The 14,033-nt window shown below is 46.5% G+C and overlaps 1 protein-coding gene across 6 annotated transcripts in view; it reads left to right on the top strand.

Annotated features, from left to right (window-relative positions):
* Positions 1-13,636, top strand: part of ACSL1 (acyl-CoA synthetase long chain family member 1) — a 479,125-nt gene extending 465,489 nt beyond the window's left edge. For all 6 annotated transcript variants that reach the window (XM_085641919.1, XM_085641924.1, XM_085641925.1 and 3 more), the window contains exon 21: positions 12,139-13,636. In XM_085641919.1, the coding sequence (XP_085498045.1) occupies positions 12,139-12,279 (141 nt within the window). In that variant the 3' untranslated portion in view covers positions 12,280-13,636. The remainder of the gene's footprint in view (positions 1-12,138) is intronic.
* The last annotated feature ends 397 nt before the right edge of the window (positions 13,637-14,033 follow it).

Genomic DNA, 14,033 nt, shown 5'->3' with positions numbered 1-14,033 from the left:
TGAGCGTGGATCCCCCAATCCGACTGCCTCTTTGGGATGATCTCCTGTCGCAGCAACAGGGGACGGTCCTCCACCCGAACCTGTCCAGCCTCTACCTCCTTGGATGGAGATTGAGCGGCGACAGCTGATTCCATTTGACTTGCCTCCCGAAGTCTGTAATGTGATTCTGGCAGCCATGCGTCCCTCCACTAAAACGGTAGACGCCTGTTGGTGGAAAAAATGTGTGGCATCGTGCACTGCAAAATCTGTTGATCCTCTTGCTGCCCCTCTTTTCTGAGGTCCTATTCCTCCTTTCTTTGGCCCAGCAGGGCTCTGCTTTGGGCACTATCAAGGGCTACCTCTCTGCTCTTTCAGTCTTTTTTAGGTTGCCTTATCAGCCCTCTTTCCAAGTCCCCGGATATCAATAGATTTCTCAAAGGCATTACTCACCTTTTCCCTCCTATTCCTTTTGTGATGCCTCAATGGGACTTGAACCTGGTTCTCACATTTGATGTGCGCTCCATTTGAGCCTCTTCATAACTGTCCTTTGCGGTTATTGACTTTGAAAATTGTCTTCCTGGTAGCCATCACCTCTGCTCGGCGGGTGAGTGAGCTCCAGGCTCTTTCCTGCAAACCTCTTCTCCTGGCGTTTCATCCGGACAAGGTTGTGCTTCGACCGTGTCCCTCCTTTCTACCAAAAGTAGTCTCTGCCTTTCATCTTGGGCTAACTGTTACTCTGCCCACTTTCTTTCCGCCTCCGCACCCTTCGAGAGGAGAGAAGCTCCACCGTCTGGACCCAAAACGTGCGCTCTCGTTCTATTTCAACCGCACACAACAGTTCCGGGTGGATGACCAGCTCTTTGTTAGCTATGTGGGCGCCAACCAAGGCCGGGCTGCGCCCGATGGGTTGTCTTGTGCATTAAAGCCTCTTACACTCTGGTTAAAAAGGAACCTCCGGTTGGGCTCCGCGCCCATTCAACCAGGGCAACAGCGGCTACCACAGCATTGGGACCCTTGCACTTACCGGGGTGGGTGAGAGGAATGAACTTATTCAGGAGGTTGCTTAGGCTTCACTCAAGGTGCTGACCTCAAACCACAGGTACCCACCCCGCTCACTTGAGGCTTCTATGAAGATATGATTGGGAGGTAGTGAGAAGATTTAGCCATGTTGCAGGCCTTGGGATTATTAATTACACTTGGTGCATTCCTTGGTGTTAAAATGTCTGCCGTTAGTAGAACAGCAAAAGTGGACTGAATAAAGAGTGCATCTTTGGAGGATTACGGTGGTCAATATGGAGCAAAAAAGGGAGGGGATGAGAGCAGCAGTACTGAAGACCTAGGATATGTAGTAAGTGGGGCACTGAATTAAATGGAGTACAGATGTAGTACTCCTATGGCTGCCGTAAGCTGCATTAATTCTGTCCAACCCAGGGACCTCTTAGTCATTGTTTGGGTTTAAGATGGTTTAGTCTTACCAGCCTGCCTGCCTCCTTGCTTGTGAGAGCGCCGGTTTTCGATATCGGACTACCCTTTTACTTTTTCCTGCTAAAGGAAGCTTCTGTCCCTTAAAGTGTTCCACGTATTCTGAATGTTTATCTCCAGCATAGTATTAACTTGTGCTGGAGATGGAGGTGCAACCAAAGAATAACCCCCAACAGTGTTATGCAGAGTTGAACAGCTGGTGACAAACTAATTATAAGGTCGCAGCCTCTTTGCCTGGAGTCCCCGGTGTGAGGTAACAACTGGAATCTGAATTCGCCCAGTGCCTTCTAACTGGGACCTCTCCTCCTCCTCCACCCTTAGTCCTCCTCCAGTCCACCAAGAGTACAGTCTGAATGTTGGGTGCTTTTAAATGCTTGTCAGCCTGCATGCTGAATGCTGACCATTTGTATTTACCTTTGAAAGAGCACTATAGCCTAATATTGAACACCTGGCTTAGAGCTACAGTTTTAGTTTGCAGGAAGTCTTTGTGTTGTGCATTGTATATTGGCAAATTCAAGGTCAGCAGTGGTCTACTCAAAGAGCAACCCTGAAATGGGCAACTCCAACTGCTGTCCTTGTCCTCTTGCTGAGAAAAGAAAGGAAAGTCCTCAACTGCTGTAACAAATAGTCACTTCGAAACCAAGAATGTGGTCATAGGCCTTTCGCAATATCCTGAGTAATGCTTTGGTAGAGAAGCTGCTGTCCCTAGTGAGCTGAGGACTGTCAACAAAGAATCCCCAAGCATGGGGGCGTTAGGTGGTGCACGACCAAGATGGCCACACGCCTGTGAGGCTCCAGCCTTGCCGAGCAGTAAAACATACTTTATCCCCATCCTGCAACGTTTGTAAATATTTGGCATCACCACGCGATGCCTGAATAGCTGCAGATTTCGACGATATCAATTTTGTGTGCCCCGTTGGGAGTGGAAAGTAGAACGTTGCTGCTATACTATTCAGCGGACTGCTTTGCCCCGGACTGGAGCCTGCGTGCGGGCGCTTGTGTTGGGAAAGGCCGCGGAGGCGGGAGAGTCGCAACCCCGGGGAGCACGCTACGAAGATTGCCTTCCCTCGCCTTTCGCTCCTGAGTTGCTGACTCCCTGAGATGGGTGCTCTCGTCGGAGCGTGTGGAATCGCTGCTGATGTATGTTGCTGTCTGGAGCCGCGGGCGGAGCTGCTGATACGGGTGCCGCGGCTCGGAGACACGCAGAGCGGGTGGCTCGCAGCTCGCTATTATTGCAAGAGGCAACGGTTGGCTGGCGCTCGTGGGGGCCTGAAGGAACTCGCTGCTGTGCACTCGCTTGCTCCCTGCGCTCATCTGGTCTCTGTGGACTGAGTCTGGGGCCGGCATTGATGTCTGGATGTGTGCACTGAGGGGGGCGGCCGCCATTTTGTTCTTCAATCAAGCTGCAGCCCAAAGTAGTGACCAGCCCCTTGGGGCTCAAACGAGATTACAGATTGCTGGGCGGGACCCCATCCAGATGCCTGTGAAGCGCTTGATCTGTGACCCCTGCTGCACATAGGATATTTTCTCTACACTTGTTTTGTTGCCATTATTGGACCCGGCGGCCATCTTGTGGTGGTTGGTGGCTGAAAATCTGCAGTGAGCTCGACCTGCTTGGTGGAGGGAGTTTGGTTTCCGCTGATTGTGTCGGGGAGCCTTGACAATTACTACCTCTCTGGGGCCCCCGCGGTATTCTGGGCTTCCCTGGTGCACCTTTGTTGATTGGGGCCCTCAATTTCTCAAGGTATTACAGGTGCCCGATTACGCTCCCTCGTCTGCCTACCTGGAAGGCACTGCACCACCGCTGGTGTAGCCGCCTAAAACACGGATTGGTCAGATACTACTTGTCTCGCCACAGTGAGTATTGCTTTTGGGCATGAACTGGCCGGCACCAGCAGCCTTAGTCTGCAAGTGATAATCGCCATGCCTGACTAGCTATGGTCACTGACGCTGGTGACATCCCTGGTGCTACTGCTTTGAACCTCTGCTTTGTTTCACGAGCTGCGAGATGGGGCGCACAGACACCAAGCAAATTAAACTCCCATTTGAAATGTGCAAGGCACCCAGATCGAACTCACTGGAACAAGCGGAATCGGATGCCACTGACGTGCCTGATGATGACTGGAAGGCCCTCGTGCTGGGCATGAAGCAAAGCCTCACGTCTATCGGTGCGAAGATCGACACGATGAATATGCGCATGGAGGCTGTGGTCAACAAACTGGATCAGCATGAGCTGCGCCTAAAGGAGGCCGAGACTAGGATATCAGATCTCGAAGATGGCGCTGCCACCAGCAAGGGGCAACTATCGCAGATGGAAAAGCTGCTCAAGATTATCACCAATAAAAACGAGGACTTGGAAGCTCGTTCTCGAAGAAATAATGTCCGCATCCTTGGCCTGGCGGAATCCACCAATGTGGGTCGCATGGAGGACTTCATTGAAAAGTTGGTTGTGGATTTATTCGGCAGGGATTCCTTTTCAGCGCACCTCACGGTGGAAAGAGTGCACAGATCCCTGGCGGCCCATCCACCCCTGGGGGCGCGGCCAAGACAGGTGATAGCTTGTTTTTGGAACTATCACAACAGGGATGCGGTCCTGCGCCTGGCTCGCGAAAAGAAGCCGGTTCAATACGAAAACACCACGCTGGCGTTCTTACCAGACTTCACGTAATCAGTCGAAGATGCTAGATGTACATTTTCAGCAGTCAAAGCTTCAATCGCAAGACATCTCTTATGCTATGTTGTATCCGGCGAAGTTGAGGATCACGCATCAGGGTAAACAGCACTACTTCCAGACCCCACAGCAGGCTGAAGAATACCTTAAGAGAAATCGACGGGCGACGTCCAAGGGGTTGGAGGCACGAGGGCGCTCCAGATCACTCTCCTTTGTCGGACCCTGACTGAGACCTGTAATAGACATTGGCTCTCCTGAGCCTTTTCTTGATCCTTGGCTATTGCTGACTAGTTCGAAGCTGGTGATGTATTCTTATATCTTATGTTTTTTGTAAAATGTCCTGCTCGGTAACTCCCCTCTGTCCCGTGACAACTGCCCGCTTCTAAGCGGAGTGGTGGGTGGGTGAAAGTAAGGAGGGTGAGGGCGGATTGTGAGCCCCTGGCGCTTCCCCATGAGGGCATACCCCTAATTCTATGTTAAAGTGGGGCAGTAGTTGTGAATTACTGGTGTTTTTTTTGGGGGGGGAGGGTTAATGTGCCCGGCGTGTTGGGGAGCCGGTGTGGGTGGCGGGAGGGAGGAGTACGGTTACAGTTTCCAATTTTGTACAACCACTTGGGCTTACCGATGCAGGGATAAGTACAGCTTTTTATAGGACTTACAATGGCAGGCACCGCATGTGATATCGGTGGTTTTAAGATTGCTTCATGGAATGTGCGGGGCCTGAATAACCCCAGGAAGAAAAGGCAGATCCTTGGGTACTTGGACAGGCATCACAGTTGATATGTTACAGGAAACGCACCTTAGCACTGGCGCTGTGCCCCTGTTTGCCTCGCGATGGGCCTCGCACTGCTGCTTTGCATCCTATTCCAGTTATTCCCGGGGAGTTGCTATCTTATTCAAACTGGGGGTACCATTTGTGCCTAGTGGAACAGACACTGATGTTGGCGGTAGATTTTGCCTAACCTGGGGGAGGCTCCAATCCTATGATGTGACGTTTGCTCTTCTTCGGTTATGGAGCAGAATTCAGGAGATTGGCACTACCCATGTCATATGGGGGACTTTAATACGGCATTACATCCACGACTGGATAGATCCCAAGTCACCTCGGCACACTCCACAATCACCCATAGAAAACAGATATTGTAACCGATAATCGCTTAATTGATTCTTGGAGACATATACATCCTACGCTGCAGGAAGGCACACACTACTCTGTGGTCCATTCATCCTGGGCCAGACTAGATTATGGTTATTTCAGTAGGAATGACGCACTGGCTGTGTGGTGCTATTCATCTCGCCCGAATATATTCGGACCACTCCCCAGTTGTTGCGGAAATCCACACCCCCTTGCGGTACTCCCCGTACAGTAGTTGGTGCCTCAACCCCTCACATTTGCAGGACACTGTGTTTAGAACGGAGCTGGAACAAGATATCCGTGATTTTTTTTTTTTAGCGCAATGTCAAATCCGTTCCCAGCATAACCACAGTCCGGGAGGCGTACAAAGTTACGGTTCGAGGCTGGTGTAGTTCTAAAGGTGGAGGCATTCTTAAAACATTGCGCAATGACCTCTCTAAACTGGAAGGGGAACTTAGAAAATTAGAACAGGACGTTAGCACCAGCACTGATGGCCACGCACTTAGAGCCACCTTACGCAGCAAGCTGACCGATTACGGTGAGATTGCTGACAGGGAATGGAAATTTCGGGTGAAACCACACATGGCGAGGAAATATGGGGAGGTAGATAGGCCGGGGAAGGCACTGGCAGCTGCGATCAGACCCCCTAAGTTCTCCAACTATATAACGGAGATTCAAGATGCACAGGGTGAGATACACAGGAACCTTCCTGAACAACTGTCCACTTTCAGAGATTTTTATAGTACTCTGTACTCTTCCCAAAGAGGCACCCCCCTTAACTTGTCTGAATATTTTGAGGATACCGCTCTGGCCTGGTTGGGGGATAATCAGCTGAAATTTTTAAACATAGAATTGGAATTTGACAATCACTGATACTATCATGCAGATGAAGTCTGGGCAGGCCCCGGGGTCAGATGGTCTGCCCATAGAATTTTACAAAACTTATGCTTCGGCGCTAGCTCCCATCTTGAAAGAGGTGTTCTATGTGCCGTTGGAGGAGGGTCGCTTACCTGGAACTATGTGAAAGGCCTTAATCACCTCGTTATTGAAGCCTGGGCAGTCCCCTCTTTATTGTGATTCGTATAGACCCCTAGCTCTATTAAACTGTGACACTAAAATACTTGTTAAAGTCCTTGCGACTAGGCTTAGTCTGTTGATGCAGCGGCTGGTACTTCCTGACCAGGCGGGGTTCATTCCTAACCGTGCCACGTCGCATAATCTCAGAACCCTTGCCGCAGTGCTACAAGATATTGACCCTAACTGCTCAGTGGTGGCTGTATTCCTCGACGCTACTAAGGCGTTTGACTCCCTGGAGTGGGACTACTTGCTTGGCATATTGGAACGCATGGGGATGCCCTTTACCTTCCTCCACTGGATACAGCTGCTCTATAGCCAGCCGGTGGCATCAGTGCTCTTAAATGGTGCCAAATTCTCCCCATTTGCCATCTCCAGGGGAACGCGCCAGGGGTGCCCCTTATCCCCTATTTTGTTCGCTCTTGCCATTGAACCCTTAGCAGCGAAGCTCCGACGGCATCATAATGATAAAGCACTGATTTACCCCACTAGACAGTTGCTTATTTCGTTATATGCAGATGACATGACACTATATGTTAAGAAACCCCAAGTCAATCTGAACCCCATAGTGCGGGAGATTACTAAATTCGGTGCTATATCCGCAGTACAAATAAATTGGTCAAAGTCAGCGGTTTTCCCTCTAACAGATAACACCCTGCCATACCAGCTGGATTATCCCCTAATATGGGAATCTGACGGATTAAAATACTTGGGCATCCGTGTTACTAGAGACAGACGCGCTAATGAAAAGCAATTATGGCACGGCCATAGATAAGATAACTGATAACGTCACCAAGTGGCTGCGCCTTCCCATTTCCATGGCGGGTAGGATCTCCTTAATAGATGGGATAACTGCCGCAGCTTTTATATCTGTTGTAAATATACCATATCTCCCACGGAGTTTCTTCTTTAGTACACTCAACTCTCAACTTACGAGGCTCATATGGGGCGGGAAACGGGCACGCCTTAACCTTTCCACGCTTATGTTGCCATATCACCAAGGGGGGGGTTTGAGGTCCCAGATTTTGAATTTTATTATTATTGTGCACAGGCCCATTTTGCTATCTACTGGTTCCATCCGCCGCTTTTTATGCCTTATCTGGCGGTTGAAGATGGTTACATGGCCCCCACCCCCCTGTCAGGCTACCTTCTCACTGCAGTGAGGGAGCGTGCTCGTGATCCATCCACTGTGGACTGTACTATCCGGCCTGGCATCGGATTGCCCGCAAGTTGGGGAACCCTATGTTATATTCCCCCAAAATGTCCCTGTCGCGCAATCCCTTGTTAAGTTACGTGTGAGGGAATATGTCGCAAGATGCTAGAGGGCCTAAAGTATTCCACCTGGGGGGACCTTTATATAGCGGGGCAGTTCCGTTCTAAAGAACAGTTCTTTGCAACACACACGCCAACGATTATGGACACATTTCTGTATACCCGACTCCGACAAAGTATTAAGGCGGTGACTCCTGATTTTCCTGCAGAGCCAACTATACTAGCTCCTCTACACACCTTCTTGCAGGCAGAGCCCCCCTGGCATGCTATATCTCTACTATATAAGCACACACAGAAAGCACTGTCACCCTACCCTGTTCGTGCCAGATGCGAGTGGGATAGGGATTTGGATGTCCCATTGACGGATGATAACTGGGAACTTAGCTGTACCCAGACGGAAGCCATTACTAGCAACAGCAGGCTACGACTTATTCATTTTAAGTTTTTGCACAGATTATACCATACTCCGGCTAAACTTTACAGATTCCGACTCTGGGATAATAATGTATGCGCGCGCTGTGGACGGGAGGGGGCGGACTTCCTTCATTTGGCGTGGAATTGCCCCCCCCCGGTGGCAGAATTCTGGGCACAGAGGTTTGATGGGATCTCGGACATGGTAGGTGTTAGGATGACACCAGGCCCACTCCTTGCCCTCCTGGGACTGATTCAAAATGTTGATACACGATATATAAAAAAAATTTAGCGACGGGACTGCTATTAGCGAAACGGCAAGTGGCATGTCGATGGGGGAGAAGCCGTGCTCCCAAGTTTAAAGACTGGATTCATTCGATGGCCACTTGTCAAGAACATATGCACGACTATGCAGAACTATTACCCACTAAGTCACGCCCGAAAGACATTTGGGGCCCGCTAACCTCCTATCTGACTGCGCAGGCAACGAGGAGTGAGGAAGCAGAGGGTGAGGTTGCTTTGGAGACAGGTTGTGGGGCTGAGGCCTGTTCCCCGGCCTCACAGGAGGGGCCGCCTGAGAGGTTGCTCTGTTCAGTATCAGTGTGGGGACACTGGGACCACAGTTTAAGCGAGTTATAGTCTCCTGGTTATTTTGGCTAGTGATGGACTTGAGGTGCCAAGTTAGGGGCTCCATCATCTCTGTGATAACTGAGGAAGTTGTGATGCCTTGAACTCGCACATTCTGTTGTAAAAGGTGAACTGTATCAAATGCTTATATACTGTGCTGCTAAATATTGGATTGTACAATGAGTTTGTTGAACCTGCATCGAAATTTTTTTTGGGGGGGAAATTAGAGTTCCGTTTATTCTGGTACGGGAAGGTGTCATCTGCATATGTAATGATGTACAATATGATACGTGGATTTTTATCACACTGATGTACCGTACAATTCCTCAAAGGTTTTCTAAAATGTAAAAAAAAAAAAAATCCCCAATCTTGTGGTTATTGTAGGTTACCTCTTTGCCATGAAGTCTTCGCCCCGCCCCATCCCGTCGTCCTGATATTATAATGGATCATCACCTTGAAACTGGATGCCAGAAGGTGAAATTGAATTGGTTGAGTCTCTTCTTATGAGTGCATCTCGGCATCTTAGTGGCTAACTGTTTTGCCACCAACTGCCATATCTCTTTGGATGTAAACTGATGTTTGAAACCAGTGATTTGTTCACCTTTAACTTTCAAAAGGCTCTCTGCACGAGCTCTGTGGTAATATTGGACTGCTGACCGAAATACTTTGCTGTCATCCTCAGGATTTTCTGTGAATACAGAGAAGCCTGCAGTTGGCTTTATTTGCAAACTGCTAATAGGTACAGGGGACAGGCCTGGACTCTGAGACCGAAACTTTGGGGCCCATCTACCGTGCGGGCCTGCTGCCACCTTGTTTAAGGAGTCCACTCTGAAAGAAACTGCAGAGGTTCTAATAACCATCAGAAGTACCATCTGCATCTCCCCCCTCTTGTCCCCCACTGAGAGCCCATTTTTAAGCAAGCGTACCTGCTTATATCCAAGACCGTTGGATAGTGAGCTCAAGCCTGTGGAGCAAACTGATACTTACCTTGCCTGGTGACTTCTTCCACTTTGTTTCCACATAGATTCTCATTGCTGTATCAACTGTCCCCATGCTCATCTGATTGCGTGACTGCAGGTGCCCAGTACAATACGTCAAACTCCAAAGGCTGCACGAACGCTGCTCTTGCTTGCACATAAACCTGTTGCATGGCCTTTGATTTGCATGTAGATAGCGTGACAGCGGTCTGCCGCGTTCTTATTTTCCATGTAGTTTGCTTAGTAGTTAAGAGGTTAAGTGGCTTCACATCCATAAAAGTAAAGTATACCTTTAGAAGACAGTACAGTCTAAAGGAACAGAGACTAAAATTTCCTCCAGTCAGACAGCCTACTCCTTTTTGAAAGCATAACGTGGGCTCCACAAATAGTGTTTATAACATTAGAATAGGAGAAAATTCCTGAGAAAGGTCCTTGTGGCACCTGCTCACGAGTTGGAGTCTTTCTCTTTTTGTGAACCTTTCACGTTTTCCATTGTTTCTAGGCATCTACCAACTTTACTACCTAAATCCATCAAATTTCCTCATAAGTCAGTCCATTGCTTTCCAAAGGCATGGTTTCCAGGACTGCTTCTTTACACACTTGTATTTTGTGGTTTGAATAGATTAGATATACAAGACAGCATTTGATCTATTCGTGTTTATTTGTTGTTGATCAAGAACATCTCAAGGACTGTCGCAAACATGTTTCGCTATCGGTTAGCCTGCTGGCCTTTTGTTTGAGGAACTAGAGCCCATTTCACAAGTGTCAAGATTGCAGCTGCTGCTCTCCTATAAATATTCCTTTGAAGAACATTTTCAACTTTTGTACTTTACCATTCTCCTTCAGTCAAGGTGTGGTGAAAACATTCTGTCAACCTCTGGTTCTAGGCTCTCGCACAATTAAGTTTTTCTATATTTCAGTAAAGCCTCGGGGTTTTGCCTCGCAAAGGCTAAAAAAAAAAAGGAATCTATTTTCACATTTATCACATTCGTTAACATAAGCATTTGCAATGCAATAGGTCTCGCATTAACGTGAGTTTAAGCTTTTGGCATTGTAAATGACAATGCCTTTTATTGATGTTTTAAAAACGAAAACGAAAATAAAAGGCAATATTTGCAATGGCAACAGCTCAAACTAGCGTAAATGCGAGACCTATTGCATTGCAAATGCTTGTTAATTGCTGGCAGGTCTACGGCCAGGAGGGACCCGGCCCACTTAAACCCCTCGCACTGTACGTTTCAAGCAAGCGCCCTCTGCACGAGACTAAAGGCTCCTTGCCCTTTGACCCAAGACACCCTACCCAGTGACACTGGCTCCGGCTCACAGTATGAGGTACCTATCCCTAAAACTCACCACCATTGGCTCACCGAATGAGACCAGAGGCAGCCTTAAGCCGCGCTCATGAGCTGGCATCAGAAAATAGGCAATACCAGCACATGCCCTGAAGTTCCCGTAAGGCGCCACTTAGGCGCTCTAAAAACATCAAATACAATGAAATCAGTCCGGGAGTTGTGTGCGCGCACTAAAAGAAAATAAAAGCACGCGAGTGGTGCTCAGAGGCGTTTGATTGCGCTGGCGATGAGCGGGTGCGTGCGCGTGCATCCTGCTCTTTTTCAAAGCACATACTCGTGCTTGTGGCACGTGGCCGCGCACTCCCGCAAGCCGTATGCCGCCACAAGCACGAGTATGTGCTTTGTAAAAAGAGCTGCACAATGGCTAAAGGTCTCCTAAGCAGTGCATGCGCACTGCGTAGGCGAGACCTAAAAAGCACTTTGGTGAAGAGTGGGTGTTTTTGGAAGCATATCTACACAAGTAGAACGTTTTTGGCTTGGGGGGTGGAGTGGCAACAAGGATATTCAGGTGAAAAGATAAGGCGAGAACATAGAGAATGCTTGATCCGTATTTATCGTGCAGCCTGCTTTCTACTAACTCCCATAGAAGGTTCTTAATGTTTGTATTTGCAAAGGTCTTGAGCATTAAGTGACAGGAGCATGTAAAGCATTTTTATCGATTAAAAGTATAACTCCAAAAGTAAGTAGCTTCATGGAAGTTAAGCAGGGCTGACACATCGATAAGGTAGCCATGTTTGTTGGTTCTAGAGGCAGCAGAATTGTGTACTAATGCTAACTACAAATACACCCCTTTTGGAGAATTAATTTTTCCTTTAGCACCAATTATTTGTCCACTGATCCCAAGTCTTAAAAACAATTGTCACTATTGCATGCATTTTACCCACTTGAAAAATTGCTGCAAATCTACTTGTAATCCAAAACCTGATATCCGTAATTTATTTACTACTATGTCAGAATTGTCTGCATATTTACAGCCTTTAGAGTACTGTGAGATAATCTTGTTTGAAACGGACCATGTAATATTAGTTTATTCTAGCAATCTTGATAATCAGTTCAGCATAGTAAGGTGTGTTATCCATGCTTGGCACCTATGATGACAATAGAATGTAAGTGTTGATTACTACAAATTCTTAGAACACATTTCATTTTTCTTTTTAGGTGAAAGACATTGTGATACATGCAGAGTTGTTTTCCGTACAGAATGACTTATTGACACCAACACTGAAGGCAAAGAGGACAGAACTTCGAAAACACTTCCAGTCCCAAATAGAAGAAATGTATTCCAGCATCAAAGTTTAGTTATTCAGGCATTCTGGGAAAACACCTATCCATTACATAAAATGCTGATTTATTTTTTCCATGTCTATTGTTTCACCCACCAATCAATTTTGATGGAAACGGTGCAATGCTTAAACTGTGCATAATTGTATTTGCCATAGGAATATTAAGAAAACAGAATCTTGCCTTTACTTTTACTTGTACAGAAGACCTTAAGATGGTGGCATGTGATGTGAGTTGAATGGTTAAAATTAATCCAGGATCAAGGGATTGGGACTGAAGTCTTCCATCCTAGCCTTCCCTATTCCGCCTCCAGCTCCTTAATGTGTAGAACAAACTGACATTGTAAAGTTCAGTGTCTTGAATATGTTTTGCAGATAATAAATAGGTTGAGCTGTGGCATTTATCTAAATGCAACTGTTGTGGTGGGGATTACTCTTAACTGGCATTTTAAATTGGAGTGCATTACACACACTTAACTTGAGGTCACCCTTTGACTAATGGAAGGAAAGCTAACCGCCAAGTCCTATCCTGAAACTTATTTCTGTAATCGTCCCAGAAGTATTTTGCTGTGTTATTATGAACTTTACATATGTGCTTCAGAGCTCAGGATGTGACTAATGGCGAGTTTTATAGAATTACTTAAACTTGTAAGCAACAATTAGCCAAAGGTGTTTGGATTAACCAGTTTAAAAAAAGTCCCCTTTCTTTTGTCCAGTGTTTTTCTTAAATTGTAGCAAACTCATGTCTTTTTCTAATAACCTACCAGATGGCAAAACTGCTTTCTGGCATGTTTGGCCCTATTGTAGAAGACCACGTAAAAGAAGAGGGTGCTGAAAGTATGGGTATTTAGTTGATGTACACAGGACCATGTAGACATGGTCGTACTTCTAAATATCCCTCTGCTTGTTTTCCTAAATTTAACTTTATTTATTGATCCAGCTAATGCAGGAATACACACTGGTCCTCTAGCAGAGTTAGTTAAAGAAAACGTGAATTTTAGCCCACTGTCTATTGAAATGTTAGCCATGGTAAACCCTATTACATTTTTATAACATTTTTACTGGTGGTAAGTTCTTTAAACATGCATTACTATGAGCTATGTTTTTGGAAATATGAGGGATCTGTGTAAATACTGTACAAGCACAACGTTTGCACTAAATACAACATTGATGAAAAATAATGCACTATTCTGTAGCATAACTGCTTTCATGTGAATTCAAATAATTGTACAAATATCTTGGAGTCAATTTTATTGAAAACTAAATATGTAACATGTCTGAATGAAGGATAAACATTTGCTTATTGTGTTGGTTTTGTCTGTCTCAAACCAAAAAAGAATATTAAGAAAACCAAAATAAATCTTCTGTATTTCTGATTGTGTATTTGTTATACTTGATGATCAACCTCTATTGTTTTAGTCTATCCAGTTGTCTCTGGTTCTTTGGCTGGCTCTGTACATTTGGTATGTAGACTTGAAAAACCTTTTCCCTGCTCCATCTCTGCCATCCTGAAAACGTACTACATATTGATTGTCCCACACACAATGCATATCATTTGCACTCTAGACCTGCTTCCTGTTCGTTCCATGTGTTCAAATTATTTTTTCATGCCTATTCTATGCATTTACAGTCAAATCTCTCATCTGCACAACCCTCAGCCAGCAATCCTGGATCGGTGTTCCTCTCTAGCTAAGTGTTTCAGTGCCACTTTTATACCCTGCCTTGAACATTGAATCTCTTCAAATAAACATTCATTATAGAAACCTCCTCTAG

This window comes from Triturus cristatus, chromosome 2_2 (genome assembly GCF_964204655.1).
Source record: "Triturus cristatus chromosome 2_2, aTriCri1.1, whole genome shotgun sequence".
NCBI classification, from domain to species: Eukaryota; Metazoa; Chordata; class Amphibia; order Caudata; family Salamandridae; genus Triturus; species Triturus cristatus.
Note: the sequence above shows the minus strand (reverse complement) of the source record. Positions and strands in the feature narration are given on the sequence as shown.